The sequence below is a fragment of the Rutilus rutilus genome, assembly GCF_951802725.1.
Source record: "Rutilus rutilus genome assembly, chromosome: 21".
NCBI classification, from domain to species: Eukaryota; Metazoa; Chordata; class Actinopteri; order Cypriniformes; family Leuciscidae; genus Rutilus; species Rutilus rutilus.
In genome coordinates, this window is record NC_140226.1 from 18,318,237 (window position 1) to 18,336,637 (window position 18,401).

Sequence of the window (18,401 nt, forward strand, 5' to 3'; positions counted from 1 at the left end):
CCTTGTGATGTTCCAAACACATATGTCTTTGTTTGTTCGGTGGAACACAAAAGGAGATGTTAGGTGGAACAACAGCCTTTCACAGAATGGCATTCATTGTATGGAAAAAAAAAAGATGCAATGAAAGTGAATATTGCCCGAGGCTGTCGGCCCATAACATTTTGCCTAATATCTCCTTTTGTATTCCATATAGAAGAGAGAAATACACACATGTTTGGAACAATGTGTGTTTTATTGTGGTTCATTTTAAAAAGAACCTCATAGCGTATCAAGACAGCACAGATGAATAGGGTAAAGTAAACATTTTAATAGATATTACCATACTTCCTCAGTTGGTTAATCAGATTTCATTAAAACAAATGCTTTATTTTACAAGTTTTATGTAATGTTATGTTTAAATGATGCACTATCTGATTAAATATGCACTATTTTGCATACATTTCCATAACAGAAATCTGACCAGAAGATAAAGCCAGGTTCAAAATCTTGTTTAATTTTAAGTTGTTAAAATCTTTTCAAATGAAAAGCTCTGCCAGTTCTATCAGTGCTGTTTTGATTTAAAACACCAGGAGGCAGTATGAAACCTTATCGAGATGATGAAAATAGCATTTTTAAAAACCACATTCCCTTAGAAATACACCCTTTAAGATTTTTTTTCAAGAATATTTCGTTTTTCATTTTTTGAGACAAAAAACTCTTCTGTTTTTAATGAAAACCCCAGCAATTCATACTACAAAAAACCCAACAGACTTATAACACCTTTTGATTTGTTGAAAATAAACTGATAAAAAAAAAAAAAAAACGGGAAGGTTTGATGATGGGTAGCTTTGTACGTTTTTGTTTTGATTGACGAGAAAGAAACATTCCTCATTGGTCAAGCCGGAGGCGTGGCGTAACGGTGCCACGCAGCTCTAGGCGAAAAAACGGATCCTACTATGGCGCAGGCTATGAATATTAATGAGGTCAAGTTAACGTTGCTTGGTAACCTTGGAGCGTTCAGTCACGTTTCCTATTTAATATTTACAAGTCTTCCTTCTCCATAGTAGGATTAGCTAACTTTCAGTCAATCAGTTTACTGGTCGAACGTCACGCAATGCATTCATTATTCATGAGACAAGCACGGAGGCTCTTTAAAGTTAAATAAACGCCGCGGCGCGACTTGTGTTGCAGTTGCACACAGTGTGCAGAGGCGCTGAGAGACAGACAGGCAACGAACCGAGACGAACAGACCCGAACCTGCGTGGCAAAAAGATTCTTCTAGAGAATGACGTCCATTTGTCCAAGATGCGATAAGACTGTGTTTTTCGGTGAGAGTTTTCCTCTAGAATTATCACTTAGCAGAAGTCTAAGCCAATTTAATTTCATTGTTATCATATCATTGGATTGGACTAATTGACTCAAATTGCAGGGCATTTAAATTATGTTCTGAAAGGTCAAAGGTTTTAAAAAAAAATCTTGGCAGAGTTAGGCTACATAACAAGTGTTATGGAAAGTGTATTTATTGGTTTTGGAGTCATTGGGTTATAAGCAGTGGGAATTGAACACTTTTCTTTTGGGGATATTGAAGACCTCATATCCAGTTTAATAGTTCCAAATAGCCTATTTCATGGTGTAGCATCGGTTAGAAACTTTATGGTGTGTGTGTGTTTAAATGCTTTATAACGAATTATGTTTTATAAGTAGCCTGCTTCATTATTGTTCTTCGTCTTTTGGGGATTTATGTGAATAAATGCAATGTATTTCCATATACTAATATTCTTACCTTTAGCCTTCACATCAGTACGTCAGCCCCAAACAAAAGTGGTGTTCCTGTCCTTGAGAAACATTCTGAAAAGTAGGCTATGTGTCTGCTTTGTAAACGGTTAAATTAATCAGTCTAGTAGTTTTAACTGGGTCTGAGGAAAAGATGTAGGGTAAAATAATAGGTTAATTTCAAAATTGTTATTATGAATTTTCTCACATAGACGGCATAGGGATATATGGGACACCAAACTGTCAGTCTCAAGAAGAAGAAGTCTTATCTTGCAGCCTGTGCAGAACTAAGTATTTTTATTAATAGGTCAAGCACAAGTGACCCAGACGCTCCCACAACCGCATTGGAGGATGTTCTCTAGTCTGTCCCGTTTTTGTCACGTTATATGCTCCTGTTTAGTATTCTGTCCCGGAATCCGGTAGCCACAGGGTTAGTAAATGCTTTAGCCCATGAAAAGAGAATTGGGTGACAGTGTTACGTAAGAATTTGGCAAGGGACTCTTGGAACAAAGTGAGAGGATCTGTTGTGCTACTGTTGCAGGTTAGCGGATGGAGTAACGGTCTTTCTGGCTGCGCTAAAGAGGAGATGTTAGCTTGATGATTTGATATCCCCATTGAGCCTAGACTTCTGAAAATGTCTGACTCGGTGTGCTCTCTGTTTGACCTGACTAGTTTTGTGTGATGGAATGTGTGTGTGAGAAAGACAGACCTTAGGAATGTTGGCTGGTTAGTGTGTGAGGTTCTGGGATGGTGGGTTTAGTCCCCCATATGCACAATGTCAACCTGGCAAATGTTTTTTGTACCATATTATAGCTCTTTCGCTTGGTATTTTAGGTTTTCGCAGCGATGCCATAGAAGAACCATTTTTGTTTCCCCAAATAACCAGTCAACAGTTCCTAAAAAACGTTTTTCTTAGTGTGAAGAACATTCTAAGAAGGTATAGGGTAGGCTGCAGCAGTCATGTGGTACAAGTCAGAGCTTTGAAGTCGTTTACATTCATTATTATTGTAATGTTATGTGCTTTGAGAGATGGGGTAATTTAACGCCATCTCTCATGATACTTTCCAGACTCTGCTCTGGCTATGCGCATTCATGTGTTATGGAGAAGTAAAGCATTTTCTGTAAAGCTGCTTTGAAGCGATACGTGTTGTTAAAAGCATTCTACAAATTAATGTGAATTGAATTGAAGGGAGGGTGGGATCTTATGCATTCAAAGCTAGCTTGCTATTGCTAGCCTCTCTGAAATTGCCTAATGCCTACCCTTCCTCAAATAACCTTTTTTCCACTGTAAATAAACTTTTGTGGAATTGAGAGGTTCAATGGATGTTAAAGGTTCTTCTTTGAACCATCAATGCCAATATAGATCTATATAGAACCTTTTTTTTTTTTTTGAGTAAAAATCTAAAAGTACATTTATTTATTTCATTTTTTGTGTGGAATGTTGACGTGTGTCTTTCTCTAAATCACTTGTATTTCTCATTCCTATGCTCCAAAGTCCATGGTTGTTTACTGTGTGTTTGCTCATAGCAAACTATTGATTTCCCCCCCCCCCCCCCCGTAGTTATGTTAAATTCAGGAGCTGATAGACAAATGAGAGAACACAGGCAAGCAGTTTTGTGCAATGGAAGTTGTAAAACATTACTAAAGAAGGCTGAAAATCAGCATACACTACCATTCAGAAGTTTGGGGTCCTTAAGAGGCTGCATTTATATAATCAAAAATACAGTAAAAACATAGTTCGAAGTACTGGGGGGTACTATACGATACAATATGATTGAACGTGCTATACAGGACTCCCTTGTAAAAGAGACTGTGTCTCAATGGGACTTTTCCTGTTTAAATAAAGGTTATATATATATATATATATATATATATATATATATATATATATATATATATATATATATATATACACACCCCCCAATGAAGACCCAGTACCCCCCAAAGGGACAGAAATATCAGTTTTGGGGGGGTCAGATAATTTTTCTGATATTGTGAAAAAAACTGTTCAGTATTCAGTGATGTAATGAAACATTGACAATTTAAGCTTGAAGGGAGTAAAGCCTCTGTTTAGGCTATTAAGGAAATGTAATTTTGCCAAAAGAAGAACTTTTATTTTAAATAAATGTTCATTTTAAATCAGCCTACTTGTGATATGTTACCATATAAACACTAAGAATTTGAATAATTGTAATGTGATGAGATGCAGATATCTGAATCAAAGAATATGGGCGGTTTGCGGGTGGATTATTTATTTTTAATAGTGGATTCGGGTGACTCAAAGTGCACCAGATTAATGAATTTTATAGGCCTAGAGACCCCCCTAGAGATACCAAGCTCTACCAACAAAAAAATGTGGAAAACACATTAGGCTATATGATGATCTACAAAAAAAATACACATTTAATTATCTTATTATTAAAATAAATTATGATTTTACCACCTCCGCCTCATTTTGAGCCAGGAAAAACCCTGATATAGGCAATAGGCTTCTTGTAAAGGTATTACTTTTACTAGTAATTAGAATGGTATTTCAGTGCACTTAACTTCTAACTTTTGGGAGTTGATCAAAACAGTTCTATTTTGGATATATAATAAAAATGAGATATTCTGTAGCCTACTGATTATCAGTTTGTCGCATGTTTAGACCTTGTATGTGTGTTGCACAACACATGTTGCACTTGGCGATCACGGTGGGGATTGATATGGTAGTGGACCATGAGGGTCATAGAAGAAGTGAAGGAGCAGTACCCCCCAATTATGGTGGTATAATTCGCACTCTGAGTAAAAACAGTAATATTGTGAAATAATACTACAATTTAAAATAACTGTTTCAATTGGAATACTTTTTAAAATATTATTTATTCCTCTGATGGCAATGCTGAATTTTCATCAGCCATTTCTCCAGTCACATGATCCTACAGAAATCATTCTAATATGCTGATTTTGCTGCCACAGTAATCGATTGTCGAGTTCACGCTCGTGATCATAGGTACTAAACCTATGCGCGTGAACTCGACAATCGATTACTGTGGACTTCGACCGAAAACAGGATGTAAATACAGGTATGTGCGCTGGCTGAATAAACATAATTTTTATTAATATCTTTCACATCTACTGCAGTCAGATTCACCCACGTTCACTCCGAAGGAATCACTCACATGACCTGTGCACTTGTAATTACACATCAAGGATGTTAAGAGGCTAAAAGCAGGTTTAAAACTTGCCCCATTGAAGTCAACAGGGTGCAAATTTTAAAAAGAGGATAACTCGGTGTAGGCAACACCGATTTTTGTCGTTGTTCTCTGTACTGACAGCACTCCAAATGTACCAAAAAAATGAGCTCAATGTTAAAATTGACCGGAGTTCTCCTTTAATAAATAGAAAGTTTAAAAGAACATTTAAAGTATTAATTAAAAAAAAATCTTACTGACCCCAAACTTTTAAATGGTATTGTTTCTATTTTTTCATTGCTTAGTTTCTTTTGAAATATCAGTGAAATGCTTGTTGAGTTGATTATGCACAATAACTGCTTGTGAAAGTCAGAAGGTCAGAGATAAGATGCACTTTTCAACATCCTCTTGATAGGAGCAGATCTGACTCAGCAGCAGGGTTTGCGTTGTAACAGGATCTCCCTTTGGAGCTTTTCTTCAGATGGTCTAGTTTGTTCTTCCTCTCCTTTGATGCTGCATTGTTCAGCTGCAAACACACACACACACACTTACAAACCCCACCCATTAGAATTAGTATTTTGTGTGGAAAGTCTTTCTCAGAGCTCTTGTAAGTACTGTTTATAGATATCTCGACAGATATAAATGCACAAACACACACACAATTGTAGTTGCTGTGTTAAGCTGTATTTCAGCATTTGCCGAGCTGGGCACACCTGAAAAGAACTATGAATTTACAGTAACAGTAATTATAAAAGTTATATAAATAAAGATTTTAAAGTTCCGCTTTAGTCAATAATTGTATCCTTTAAAACTCACCTTTGATCACCAAAATGAAAAAAAAAAATCCGTCATGCCTTGAATGCAACTCTACACACTTGCCTCGTTTAGTATACACGGTTCTATGATTATGCAAATTAGCCCCGCCTCCACTCACTCTCACCAGCTCAGAGATCCACTCGTTGACGTGATTGGTTACAGTTTGTGACATCAGAAACACCAGCGATTTCAAATCGCGTTTTTGAGTTTTAAGGAGAAAATACTCAGCAATGGTGATGACTTATGAATATGCACATGGTTTGTCTTAAAGCATATTAAAAACACCAGATTGACATATAAAAAACATTAAAAGCTTGATTTTTACCACAGGGGAACTTTAAGTACACTACCATTCAAAAGTTTGGGGTCAGAAGATTTCTTTATTTTATGTTTTTGAAAGATTTCTCTTATGCTCACTTGGCTGCTTTTATTTGATAAAAAATAGAGTAAAATAGTTAAATTGTGAAATATTTGTACAATTTAAAAATAACTTTATATTTGAATGAATTAATTAATGAATCCCTTCTAATATGCTGATTTGGTGCTCAAGAGACATTTCTTATTATCAATGTTGTAAAAAGGTTTTGATTTGATCATTTTGATATATTTGACCGTGATCAATTTATTTTTTTGATAAATAAAAGTTTTATTTGAAATAAACTTTTCTGTCTTTACCTTCACTTTTGAGTGCAATTTTGCTGAATTATTATTATTATTTTTTTTAAATCTTACTGACCCTAATCTTTTGAATGGTAGTGTATATGCTTGATATTTTTATTTTATTTATTATTATTTTATTTTTTTTCAGGCTTTTGACTATTGACATATAGTCAGGTCCACTTAGCAGTGTTTTTGACCAAGAACCACTCACTTAGAAAGAACAATGTCATTTGACTGAGCTGTGATGTGGCCAAACATAGAAATGTATCACTACAGGATAATTGTGATCTTATTAATTGTGTGTAATTTAGAGAATACATCACTGCAGTTAAAGCTGTCACCCTCAGTTATATATACTGTATCACACACTGATCAGATTTACACTCTCTCCCTGTTCTAGCTGAGAAAGTGAGCTCTCTGGGGAAAAACTGGCACCGCTTCTGTCTGAAATGTGAACGATGTAGTAAGATTCTGTCTCCTGGAGGCCATGCAGAGGTAAGCAGAACTAAAGCTGATACTGCTGGCTGAAATGCCATTAAAGGGTTAGTTCACCCAAAAATGAATATTCTTTCAGTACATTAATTACTCACCCTCATGTTGTTCCAACCCTGTAAGACTTTCGTTGATCTTCGGAACACAAATTAAGATATTTTTTATGAAATCTGAGAGCTGTATCACTCCTTCATAGGCTTCTATGTAATTGCATTCTGCCGGCCCAGAAAAGTTAGTAAAAACATCGTTAAAATAGTCCAAGTGACTACAGTGGTTCAACCTTAAGTTTATCAAGCGACGAGAATACTTTTTGTGCGCAAAAACCCCCCAAAATAATGACTTTATTCAACTATTAATTTTCTTCTGTGTGGGCCTCTGACGTGAGTTCACGAGAGAGCCACGCGCGAAAACTGAGAAGATGACGCAGAGGGGTCTCGATGTAGGGTTTAAAATGGTTCTAAAGAGAGCATTTCCTGGATGTCCGAATAGTGAGAAACCAACGAGAAAACGTAAAAGTGCCTTACCAATGCCGCAGAATGAATGGCTTACCTTTCACACTTTCCATCAAATGATCATGAGTGGCATCTTCTCAGTTCTCGCGCATGCATCGTGGCGTTCACGTCAGAGGCCCACACGGAAGAAAATGAATAGTTTAATAAAGTCGTTGCGCACAAAAAGTATTCTCGTAGCTTGATAAACTTAAACCTGTAGTCACTTGGACTATTTTAACGATGTTTTACTAACTTTTCTTTTTCTTTCTTTCTTTCTTTCTTTCTTTCTTTCTTTCTTTCTTTCTTTCTTTCTTTCTTTCTTTCTTTCTTTCTTTCTTTCTTTCTTTCTTTTCTTCTTTCCTTACTTCCTTACTTCCTTCCTTCTCCTTTGATCAGACAGCACAGACATGATCCCTGATGACAGATAAATGGGATTCTGGATGTCCTACTTCTTGGTCTGTATGTATGTTGGTCTGTAGAGTTTCAGGCTTGCACATCCTCAATGTCATAGTTTAGCAGGAGATCACACAACCGACTCTTAAACCTCAAGCCATTGGGTTGACACTGATTCTAGGTCATCCATGTCCTTGCCTATTTCAGTGCCCCTCACTGTACTTTCTTCTTCCTTTCTTCTTTTCTCTCTCCTTCTTATTGTCCTGACATGTTCGATGGTCTTGTCTGATACATTAGAAGACATTTTCTAGTTCAGTGATCTGAGTTGTCTTTTGTCCCTGTTTGGGTTAAATGATTGTTCATCCATCCCTCTGTAAGTCTACACTCCACCCGTAGACTTGTCACTCATCAGGAGTAGAAGTTTATGGAGGAATTGAAAGTCCTACAATGACTTTAAGCACAGATAATCAGTATTTATAGTAACCTCATTGGATCTGTCTGGAATGCTCTCTGACTGTCAGGGAGAGATATTACATTCACTATTAAAATTGAATGGAAAAAATGTAGCATGTTTGTTTTCTTGAAACGGTTACATAAAACCATTCCCATACTCATTTGAACCCTAAACATCAAAATAGCAAAGAATGAAAGGATAAGGTATAAATATCCTCAGTACTCCTTACTAAAAGCATTTGATTTTGCTTTATTCTGTAATTTTTTTTACAGTATGAACAGAAAAGAGATTGACAGACACAGCAGGGTGAAGAATGACTGCTGTGTTAACAGGAAGCGAAACAAATTCTTTTAGTCTTGGGCTTTACTACTACTTGCCTCTTACAGGAAATGTAAATCATAATATTCTTAACCGCAATGAAATTCATGGAGAAATGGCAGTAATCTGTCATTTTCAAATGCATGTTCAGTCCGGTACAGCTGCTACATTTCAAATAACTTTACTGAACATGTAGGTATCTGTAAGCCTATGCACTTTCTCTCCCACACAGAGTTACTGTGGGTTTTTACCAGAACTATTACAAGGACAATGTAGGGACAAAGATAGTGTTCATTCAAACCAGAAAACAATCGTCTGCTTTTCTGCTTCTCTTCCTTTCTTCCTTCTCCCTCCTTCTCTCTCTCATCACGCTCACGCTTGCACGCACACAAACACAACAGTCACATACAGCTTTAGTTTAATTATAAGGTGAGTTTGGACTGAAGGACTTTTTTTTTTTTTTTTTTTTGCTTTTTCATTTGTGTTGATAAAAATGGATGGACAAACAGCTCTTCATTGCCTCACTGAAAGATATATTTAGTCTCGTTACTCTTCTATTAAAGTTACTGTTTCCCCTTCTTTTGAGAACTGTGTGTGCTCTTTCTCTCTTATTGTGTTCAAAACAGCAGGAGGTTGTGTTGTTGGTGTTCACTCTCTGCAGGTGTCGACTGCCTTTTTTTTCTAGCTCTATTCTTTGGGAAATGGCTCTCAGTGGGAACGCAAACTGTATTTTTAGCTTGTCACAACAGAGACACTGAGTTAGATGTTGCTTTTAATATAATATATAAAATATATAAAAAAATGCCTGATTAAGATGGTAATAAAAAGAAATGAGTAAATATCTGTTTGTTCAGTTTAGCATGTTATTTTGGATTTAATGTTTTGAGCACACATGCACTAAAACGCTTGCACACTAAAATAGAAGTGTGTGTGTGTGTGTACTTGTACTACTATCTTTGTGAGGACCAGTTTGAGTTTTAGACCATTGGAGTGAGGACAAAGAGAGTAAAGTGAGTACATTTTGGCCGGTCCTCACTTTCGGAGACCCCTTTAAAGGCCTGTTTGAGGGTCAAGACTTGGTTTTAGGGATAAGATTATAATTAGGTTAAGGGTAGGTTTAGGGTAAGGGTTCGGGTTAAGCACTTAGTTGTGATGGGTAAGGTTAGGGTAAGCGGCTAGAGATTGCATTGTGTCAATGAATGTCCTCATAAAGATAGATGTACAAAAGTGTGAGTGTGTGTGTGTGTAAGGAGGCTTGAATTTCACTCTGATTTGAGCCTGACTGGGTCTTTTTATGCAGTCTGGGAGGAGCAGGAAGGAACAGAAGGATAAACAATGACCTCTAATGAATCCAGCACGACACAAGCCTCTTTCTCTCTTTCGTTCTGTCTCCCACACACACTTCTGAAAATATTACCTTGCTTGAAAATTTAGGTTTTAGTAGAAGAGTGTCTAGCACAAATTTGTATTTAATTTACAAATACACGTTTTTATAGAAAAAAAAACATTATTATTGGTAGTGAACTAAATATGTGTAAGCACTCTGCAATTAGAATATTTTTCTCATTTTAGTTTTATCATGGTTTATTGATGTGATTTAAAAAAAAAAAAAAAAACTATACATTTGTACAGTGGGAAATTTAGCAAATTAAGTAAAATAAAGTTAAAATGGACTAATAAAGATATTCTCTCTTTTTCTCTATTTCAGCACGATGGATTGCCTTACTGTCATAAACCCTGCTACGGAACTCTCTTTGGACCAAAAGGTATGTACAATAAATTGTATTTGGAGTTTGTAAGGTGTTTTGTGCGTATGTGTAAAAATGTGAGACATTTAATTGGAAATATAGTGCATTTTCATCTTCATACAAAGCTATGTAAGAATTTAGGTGCTAACAGGTATTTAATGGGTATTTGGATGTTTTGTTCTAGCTGCTCTCTGTATCCATATACAGGAAATAAAGGTTGTAATCAGGGCTCATTTAGAGACATCTGACTCTCTGTGACTTTTTTAGAATAACCTTCCAACCAAAGACCATTCACTCACCACTAGAAACCTTATCGTTCGTGTGTGTGTGAGAGGGAGAGAGAGAACACACAGGGAGAGAGAGAACACTCAGAGAGAGAAAGAACACAAGAGAGAGAGAGAGAGAGAGAGAGAACAGAGGGGTCATTTTTTACCCTCATGTCAGCATGGTTGACCAGCTTTTTTGGTACTTTTTCTCCCTTTTGGAGCTGAACATCACTTGAAGAGATCCTTAAAAATATCATAAAGTCTTACAGGTTTGCAACTACAAGAGTTAATGATGATTCAGTTTTGTTTTGTTTTTTGGGTGAACTATCATTTAAAGTCCCCATGAAATCAAAATTGAGGTTTTTTGGCTTTTAGTATGAATAAGCTGTTGTCTATAAGCTAATGTGCTCCAAAACAATGACAAAATTAGCATTTAGTAGATATACAGTGGGGAGAACAAGTATTTGATACACTGCTGATTTTGCAGGTTTTCCTACTTACAAAGTATGTAGAGGTCTGTAATTTTTATCATAGGTACACTCATAGGTACACTTCAACTGTGAGAGACGGAATCTAAAACAAAAATCCAGAAAATCACATTGTTTTGCTGGCTTTTTCTTTAAGAAGCCCTCCTGTTCTCCACTCATTACCTGTATTAACTGTACCTGTTTGAACTCATTACCTGTATAAAAGACACCTGTCCACACACTCAATCAAACAGACTCCAACCTCTCTACAATGGCCAAGACCAGAGAGCTGTGTAAGGACATCAGGGATAAAATTGTAGACCTGCACAAGGCTGGAATGGGCTACAGGACAAGAGGCAAGCAGCTAGGTGAGAAGGCAACAACTGCTGGCGCAATTATTAGAAAATAGAAGAAGTTCAAGATGACGGTCAATCTCCCTCGGTCTGGGGCACCATGCAAGATCTCACCTTGTGGGGCATCAATGATCATGAGGAAGGTGAGGGATCAGCCCAGAACTACACGGCAGGACCTGGTCAATGACCTGAAGAGAGCTGGGACCACAGTCTCAAAGAAAACCATCAGTAACACACTACACCGTCATGGATTAAAATCCTGCAGCGCACGCAAGGTCCCCCTGCTCAAGCCAGCGCATGTCCAGGCCCGTCTGAAGTTTGCCAATGACCATCTGGATGATCCAGAGGAGGAATGGGAGAAGGTCATGTGGTCTGATGAGACAGAAATAGAGCTTTTTGGTCTAAACTCCACTCGCCGTGTTTGGAGGAAGAAGAAGGATGAGTACAACCCCAAGAAGCATGGAGGTGGAAACATCATTCTGGATGGGGCCATGTATCGCGAGATCTTTGGAGGGAGCTGAAAGTCCGTATTGCCCAGCGACAGCCCCGAAACCTGAAGGATCTGGAGAAGGTCTGTATGGAGGAGTGGGCCAAAATGCTGCAGTGTGTGCAAACCTGGTCAAGAACTACAGGAAATGTATTATCTCTGTAATTGCAAACAAAGGTTTCTGTACCAAATATTAAGTTCTGCTTTTCTGATGTATCAAATACTTATGTCATGCAATAAAATGCTAATTAATTACTTAAAAATCATACAATGTGATTTTCTGGATTTTTGTTTTAGATTCCGTCACTCACAGTTGAAAAGTACTTATGATAAAAATTACAGACTTCTACATGCTTTGTAAGTGGGAAAACCTGCAAAATCGGCAGTGTATCAAATACTTGTTCTCCCCACTGTAAACATTCAAAACTTACTGTCTCTCACTTCGTTATGTCCCACCCTGTCTTCCTGTTTCAGTGGAAATTACATCAACACATTGAATAATGCTGCGCGTTTCAAGGCACTTCAGTGGGCCTTTCAAGGGGCCGTTTACACAACTCCATTTCAACTAAAAACTGAAAACTTTTTATGCATTTTGGCCGTTCATTTACACGACAGTGGTGTTTTGGGCTTTTGAAAACGGGTTTCAAAGTGCAAGTTTTTGAAAACAATACCGTTATCACCTCCATGTAAACTATAAAAACGTGAATATGTGAAACGATGACGTCATGCGCATGCTTCTTACGTGTTCAGTCTATAGGCGCGTAATGTCACTTTACAAAGTGACATCACCAACAACTGGCCTGTTTTTAGTCATTTTTGTGGATCTGTGTGAACGGGGATCGTTTTGACTACGTTGTCACCTGTATGCAAAAATCGCGTAGGAAAAACTTTTCTGTTTTTAGTACATCGCTGTCGTGTAAACGTTCCCTTAATATCTGCTACTTTCTTGTTGATTTAAGCCAGATTAAAGCAGGTCTTCCAAGTTGGACCAGATCATATCCGTAGATGGCGAAAAGTTGCTCCTGCTACTTTGATGCGTATATGGTGTGTGAGTGGCATAGGTTAGTTGTCCCAATGAGTGAGAAAGGTTGAGATGAAGCAACTAAATCTCGAACCTCCAGATAATCAGCCATTTTAAAAAGACCCCGAACAGAGGAGAGTCTGCTGGCAAAAAGAGAACGCAACCGAGCTCGTAATAAAACATCAATCAACATTGGCTTGGCTTTAGGAGATAGCGAGAACTGAGGGATTTGAAATGTTGTAAAAGTGATGTGAAGATTTTATTACTGAACAAGTGAGTAAGGCATTTTATTAAATTAATACATTGCCATGTGTACAGTAGCTCTCTAACAGAGTTCATTGTAAAGCATTATCTGTTTTGAAGGGTAATTTCATTATGGTTGTTGTAGCGCTGTGTCAAGTCAAGTCATCTTTATCCAAATAGCCTAGCGCTTTTTACAGTACAGATTGTTTTAAAACAGCTTTACAGTGATGACAGGAAAATAATCAACAAAGTTTATTTCGGCTGTACAGCAGCTCTAGAAGAAAATGGTGTCATTGTGTTAAGTTCGTTCAGTGTTGATTCATTTCAGTTGTAAAAGTCATTAGTTATTAATTTAGTTTATTTATCTATTCAGCAGCTCTGAAGAAAACAGTGATGTCATCATCCAGCTCAGTTCAGTTCTCATACAGTAGTGGCAATGAAGTCAGATCAATAATATTGTTGAATATTAAGTGTCCCCAACTAAGCAAGCCATAAGCAACAGTTGCAAGGAACCCAAACTCCATCAGGTGACAGAATGTATAAAAAAAACCTTAGGAGAAACCAGGCTCAGTCGGGGGGCCAGTTCTCCTCTGGCCAACAAACGAACAGTGTATAAAGCTGTGCTGGAATTTATTTTCAAGGAAGTACCGTGTCTATTAATGGGTGTAGCTACTGTAGCGTCTTCAGCTAGTCAGCTTGAGATCCTTTCCATCCAAACTGGTTATGTCTCTTAAGCTCAGTAGTGAATGTTTTATGAGCAGTTGAATAATCTCGCTCTTTCTCTTTTTAGAGAAAGAACCATGTTCAGCTGTAGTCACACTGAGACAAAGCACAACCAAAACAATGTTCTTCTGCAAAATGCATGCAGTTTTGTTTTTTAACAATAGAGGGCCAAAAGTTGCATATTGTACTTTTTGTGTGTGTGTGTGTGTGTGTGTGTGTGTGTGTGTGTGTGTGTGTGTGTGTGTGTGTGTGTGTGAGTGATTGGTAGGTTTAGGGGTCGGGTTAGTGTAAGAGGACAGAATATACAGTTTGGACAGTATAAAACCATTACATCTATGGGGAGTCCCCACAAATAAAGTGTGTGTGTGTGTGTGTGTGTGTGTGTGTGTGGTAAGATGCTAGGTTTTATTTTTATAGCTTGTTAATGCACATCCAGACTTTAGAATATGCTTTTTTCAGTTTGTATTATACTATCCAAGTGAGTGTAATTCGGAAGAGATACATTTTATCAGGATCTGAACAGGTTATTTTGGGCTTTTGGCAAATGCTATCTGCATTAGGAGAGTCTGAACACTTAGATATGAGCTTTATCAACCAAACACTCACTCACACAGTAATGGAATGGTACTCACTGCTCTGTCTTCTCTTTGGTAGGTGTAAATATCGGAGGGGCGGGGTCTTACATATATGACACGCCTCCTCAAACACCGGTTGACAAATCATTTAACAGCTCTCCAGACGGAGCACCCACCACACCTTGGACCAACTCACAGGTCAACTATAATCAACCCAAAGGTAATTTAGACACTACTGTTCAAAAGTTTTAAGTCATTAATACATTATTATTTAAAAAAATGTAATTAATACTTTTATTTCGTAAGGATGCATTCAATTAATCAAATGTGCGGTAAAGACATTTATAACGCTACAGAAAATATCTATTTCAAATTAATACTGTTATTTAGAAAATTCTATTCATCAAAGAATCCTGAACTGGGATCTCAATGGCCACGTACACACTGCAGCTAAATTTGGCTGTCAACTCACCTGTGAGTGCTTAATCCTCTTCTGTACACGCACAGTTCAGTATTTTACGGGAGTGACAACCAACCGCATTCTACATTCGAATTAACTCCCGAAAAATGCAGGTAGTCACAAACTCAAAACTTCTACTCTGTGTGTACAGAACTGAACTGAACAACTAGTTGTTAATGACGTATTTTAACATGCAATGAATGTTTCTCTTTATGTGCGGTGCGAGAAATCACAGGGAAAGCAGTACGAGCCTTGACTTATTCATGTTCCAGATCTAGAAAAACAGCAAAGAACAAGACAAAATAAATGAAATAAATCCAAATCCAAATGCTAAAATTGAGACAGAATATTTAATAACTGTTTTGCTCATTTGCTTGGAAAGGCGGCTTCACAGAGCACGCTCTCGTAGTGTTGCCATTTCCACTTATTATAAGTGTTTTTAAGCTTACTGTTTAAGCTTGGCTCATAAAGTGATCAAGTTGACTCCTCCATCGACTGTGCTTTAGTTCAAATTGCTGAACATAACGATTCTTTAAGTAATGGCTGTTGCAAATTCAGCTTTTTTTAAAAGCTGCATCACAAACACACTTTTTAAGCAAAAATATTACAAAAAGTTTATTGACGCCTGTGAAAAAAGGTTTGAATAAAAGAGAAACATGAAAAAGTTATTCTGAAATTCACTTTGCGAGATCAATTGCGAAAAACAAAGTCGCTCTTTTACATTTATATCTCATTGTCATTATTATATCTTACAAGTTTTGTTGTTTTATTATGTGTATCAATTGTGTAAATATTTATTCCTTGTTTCCCTATTGTATTTTTTATTCTTTTACACTGAGGCTGAAATGGTTTCTATAATATACTGTCAAAAATTAAAACTAGTATTTGAACACTTTTCGTTTTTCAAATGTTAGTGTAATATGTCCTTGGTTAATGTGGCTACTCTGCTAGGACACCTGTTGAACTTGAGGGAAACTGATTTATACATCTACTAAAATCTTGACATTAATTGGTTAAAAGTGAGGAAAAGTTATTTCTGAGAAAAGTTTTAGCATAATTTGACTGTAAATGCCACTTGGTTTGATATTTTGTCTTGTAATGAAATGACATTCAGACATGGTTAAATACATGGTTAAGTGTGATTTATTTAAGTGTCCAAATGTGTCCATATGCTATTTTTAGCCAATGTATATATAGACACACTCTTCCAAGCTGCATTGTTTCACACATTCCTTTTATATATTAACACTTCCTCAGCACTTTTTAACCACACGCGCGCACACACACACACACACACACACACACACACTGAGTGGGAGATAGAAATACTTAAATGTGTGTGTTGTAATGGAGGGGTGGGAGGATTGTTTTCTGAAGTGACCCCCTTGGGATTTTATGCAGTGGAATTTTAATGGCTTTAGTTGATTGGCTCCTTTCCTGAAATATTTCCCCTTAATAGGTGTTTTCCGACAGGCGGGACGTTGCAGGAATGTAAGGGGAGGGTTTTAAGGACTGCTGTGGAAACGTCTGGAGAAATGTCTCAGAATGTAACGGGTTTCCTGTGAGCCAAGCGCAATGGGTTCACTTTGTTAAATATAACACAGGAGAAGACATTAGGATCTAAAACTGGTAACAGTCTGTCATCTTTGATGTGAGACAGAAGTGTTGATTTAAAGATCCTTATCAAAGCTAGATCATACAGAACAGATTTGGATCTGGCATTCAAAAGCAACAAACCAGTCCTCCAAAGAAAAATGTTAACATACACACAGATATGAAAATAAAAGTTTAAACAAGTATGTATACAGAACCATAAAGTGTTTGCTTTTCGTTTGTAGCTTCCAATGCTCCTACACGCATGTTTGCTGGAGAAACTTATTCGTGTCCCGGCTGTGGAAAGGCAGTTTATTTCGGTGAGTCCAGTGAATCAAAACTATGACTTTTCAGACATTTGAGAAGTTTCAGGAATGTCTGTGGTGTGTGTGAGTGTTTGCGAGTGAGTGAGTGAGTGAGTGTGTACCTGGTATTCCCTACGTTACGGGGACCAAATGTCCCCACAAGAATAGTAATACCAGTACTTGTTGGTCCCCATGAGGAAAACAGCTTATAAATCATAATATGAAATTAAATATTCTAAAAATGTTTTCTGTTTTCTGTGATAGGTAGGTTTAGGTTTAGCGTTAGGGTATATAGAATATACAGTTTTGCACAGTATGAAAATCATTGTCTAGGGAAAGTCTCCATAAAAGATGGAAACGTGTGTGTGTGTGTGTGTGTGTGGTTTTGTGCTTCTGTGGTAGATACTGTACGTGTGCAAGCATTCTGTCTGACCATTCTTTGGTCTTTTTTAAGATTTTAAGTCTATTTAAAAGGGAACAGCAAGAATTTTTGATTTATGGTGGTTACTTGTGCAAACATTTGAACTTTGTGGTTATTTTTTGTCTCAAACACAAAATGACACTTACAAATTTTATTTAAAATGATATATATATATATATATATATTTATTTATTACATATATTTTATATATCAAATTATATATTTGAAATAAATTAATGTATATTTAAAATAAAAAAAATACTACAAATTGTAAATAATTGTAAATATTTTTTTCTTTTTTATAAAATATACATATCTTATTTAGTTTTTAATGTATAATTATTAAAAACAGCGCTGTGATAGATTGATATGATGCCATTTGTGTTGTAATGTGGTGATGTCATGGTCTAATGCTGCAGCTGAGAAGGTGATGTCACTGGGTCGCAACTGGCACCGGCCTTGCCTTCGCTGTGTGAGGTGCAAGAAAACACTGACCCCTGGTGGTCATGCAGAGGTACTCATAAACGCATTGTTCAGCCTACTGCTTCTATTAAAAGTGTGTTTAAAGTTTATATTATTTCATAATTAATTCATATTCAAAATTAAAATAGTAGCTAACACTAGAATGTAACTCAAAGTTATGTGATCAATAGTTCAGTTCTTCTTATATATAATGTTGATAAGTGATACATTGTGTAATATTTTTAGAATATTTACCATAATGATTACTTCATCATTAATTCGGACTCCCTAATAATACTCTATTACTTTCTCTATTTTCTGCAGCATGAGGGCAGCCCGTACTGCCATGTGCCCTGCTATGGGTACCTTTTTGGACCAAAAGGTGTGAACATTGGAAAGGTGGGCTGTTACATATACGAGAAAGAAAATGCAGAGAATGAAATGCCAAGTGAGCATTAAGTCATAATGAAAAAGCTCTTTTTTAATTTGGTACTGAAGTGTTTTTTTTTTTTTTTTACTTGAATAAAATTGTAAAGTGTAAAGGTTAATTTGATATATGCAAATGTCATTGCATATGCATGTATTCTAATTGATAATCAGAAATGGCCAATGGCATCTTAAAAATGTATTCATATTAAACAGTCCCCACTCAAACACACACTCTCTCTCTCTCTCTCTCTCTCTCTCTCTCTCTCTCTCTCTCTCACAAACACAGATACACAGATTCA

The 18,401-nt window shown here is 36.7% G+C and overlaps 1 protein-coding gene across 1 annotated transcript; it reads left to right on the forward strand.

Moving 5' to 3' along the window:
- The first annotated feature begins 1,101 nt into the window (after positions 1–1,101).
- crip3 (cysteine-rich protein 3) lies at positions 1,102–18,354 on the forward strand. The gene is made up of 7 exons (XM_084393657.1): positions 1,102–1,307; positions 6,802–6,896; positions 10,258–10,315; positions 14,512–14,652; positions 16,731–16,805; positions 17,631–17,725; positions 17,998–18,354. Exons 1-7 carry the CDS (start codon positions 1,265–1,267, stop codon positions 18,130–18,132), a joined length of 642 nt encoding a protein of 213 aa, XP_084249783.1. The 5' UTR covers positions 1,102–1,264; the 3' UTR covers positions 18,133–18,354.
- The last annotated feature ends 47 nt before the right edge of the window (positions 18,355–18,401 follow it).

What these genes read in the sequence shown, in the direction of transcription:
- crip3 (XM_084393657.1), top strand. Translation starts at nt 1,265, where the DNA reads ATGACGTCCATTTGTCCAAGATGCGATAAGACTGTGTTTTTCG. An exon ending in AACTCTCTTTGGACCAAAAG is followed by an intron (nt 10,316 to 14,511) that starts GTATGTACAATA and finishes TCTCTTTGGTAG; the next exon opens with GTGTAAATATCGGAGGGGCG. An exon ending in CCCCTGGTGGTCATGCAGAG is followed by an intron (nt 17,726 to 17,997) that starts GTACTCATAAAC and finishes TATTTTCTGCAG; the next exon opens with CATGAGGGCAGCCCGTACTG.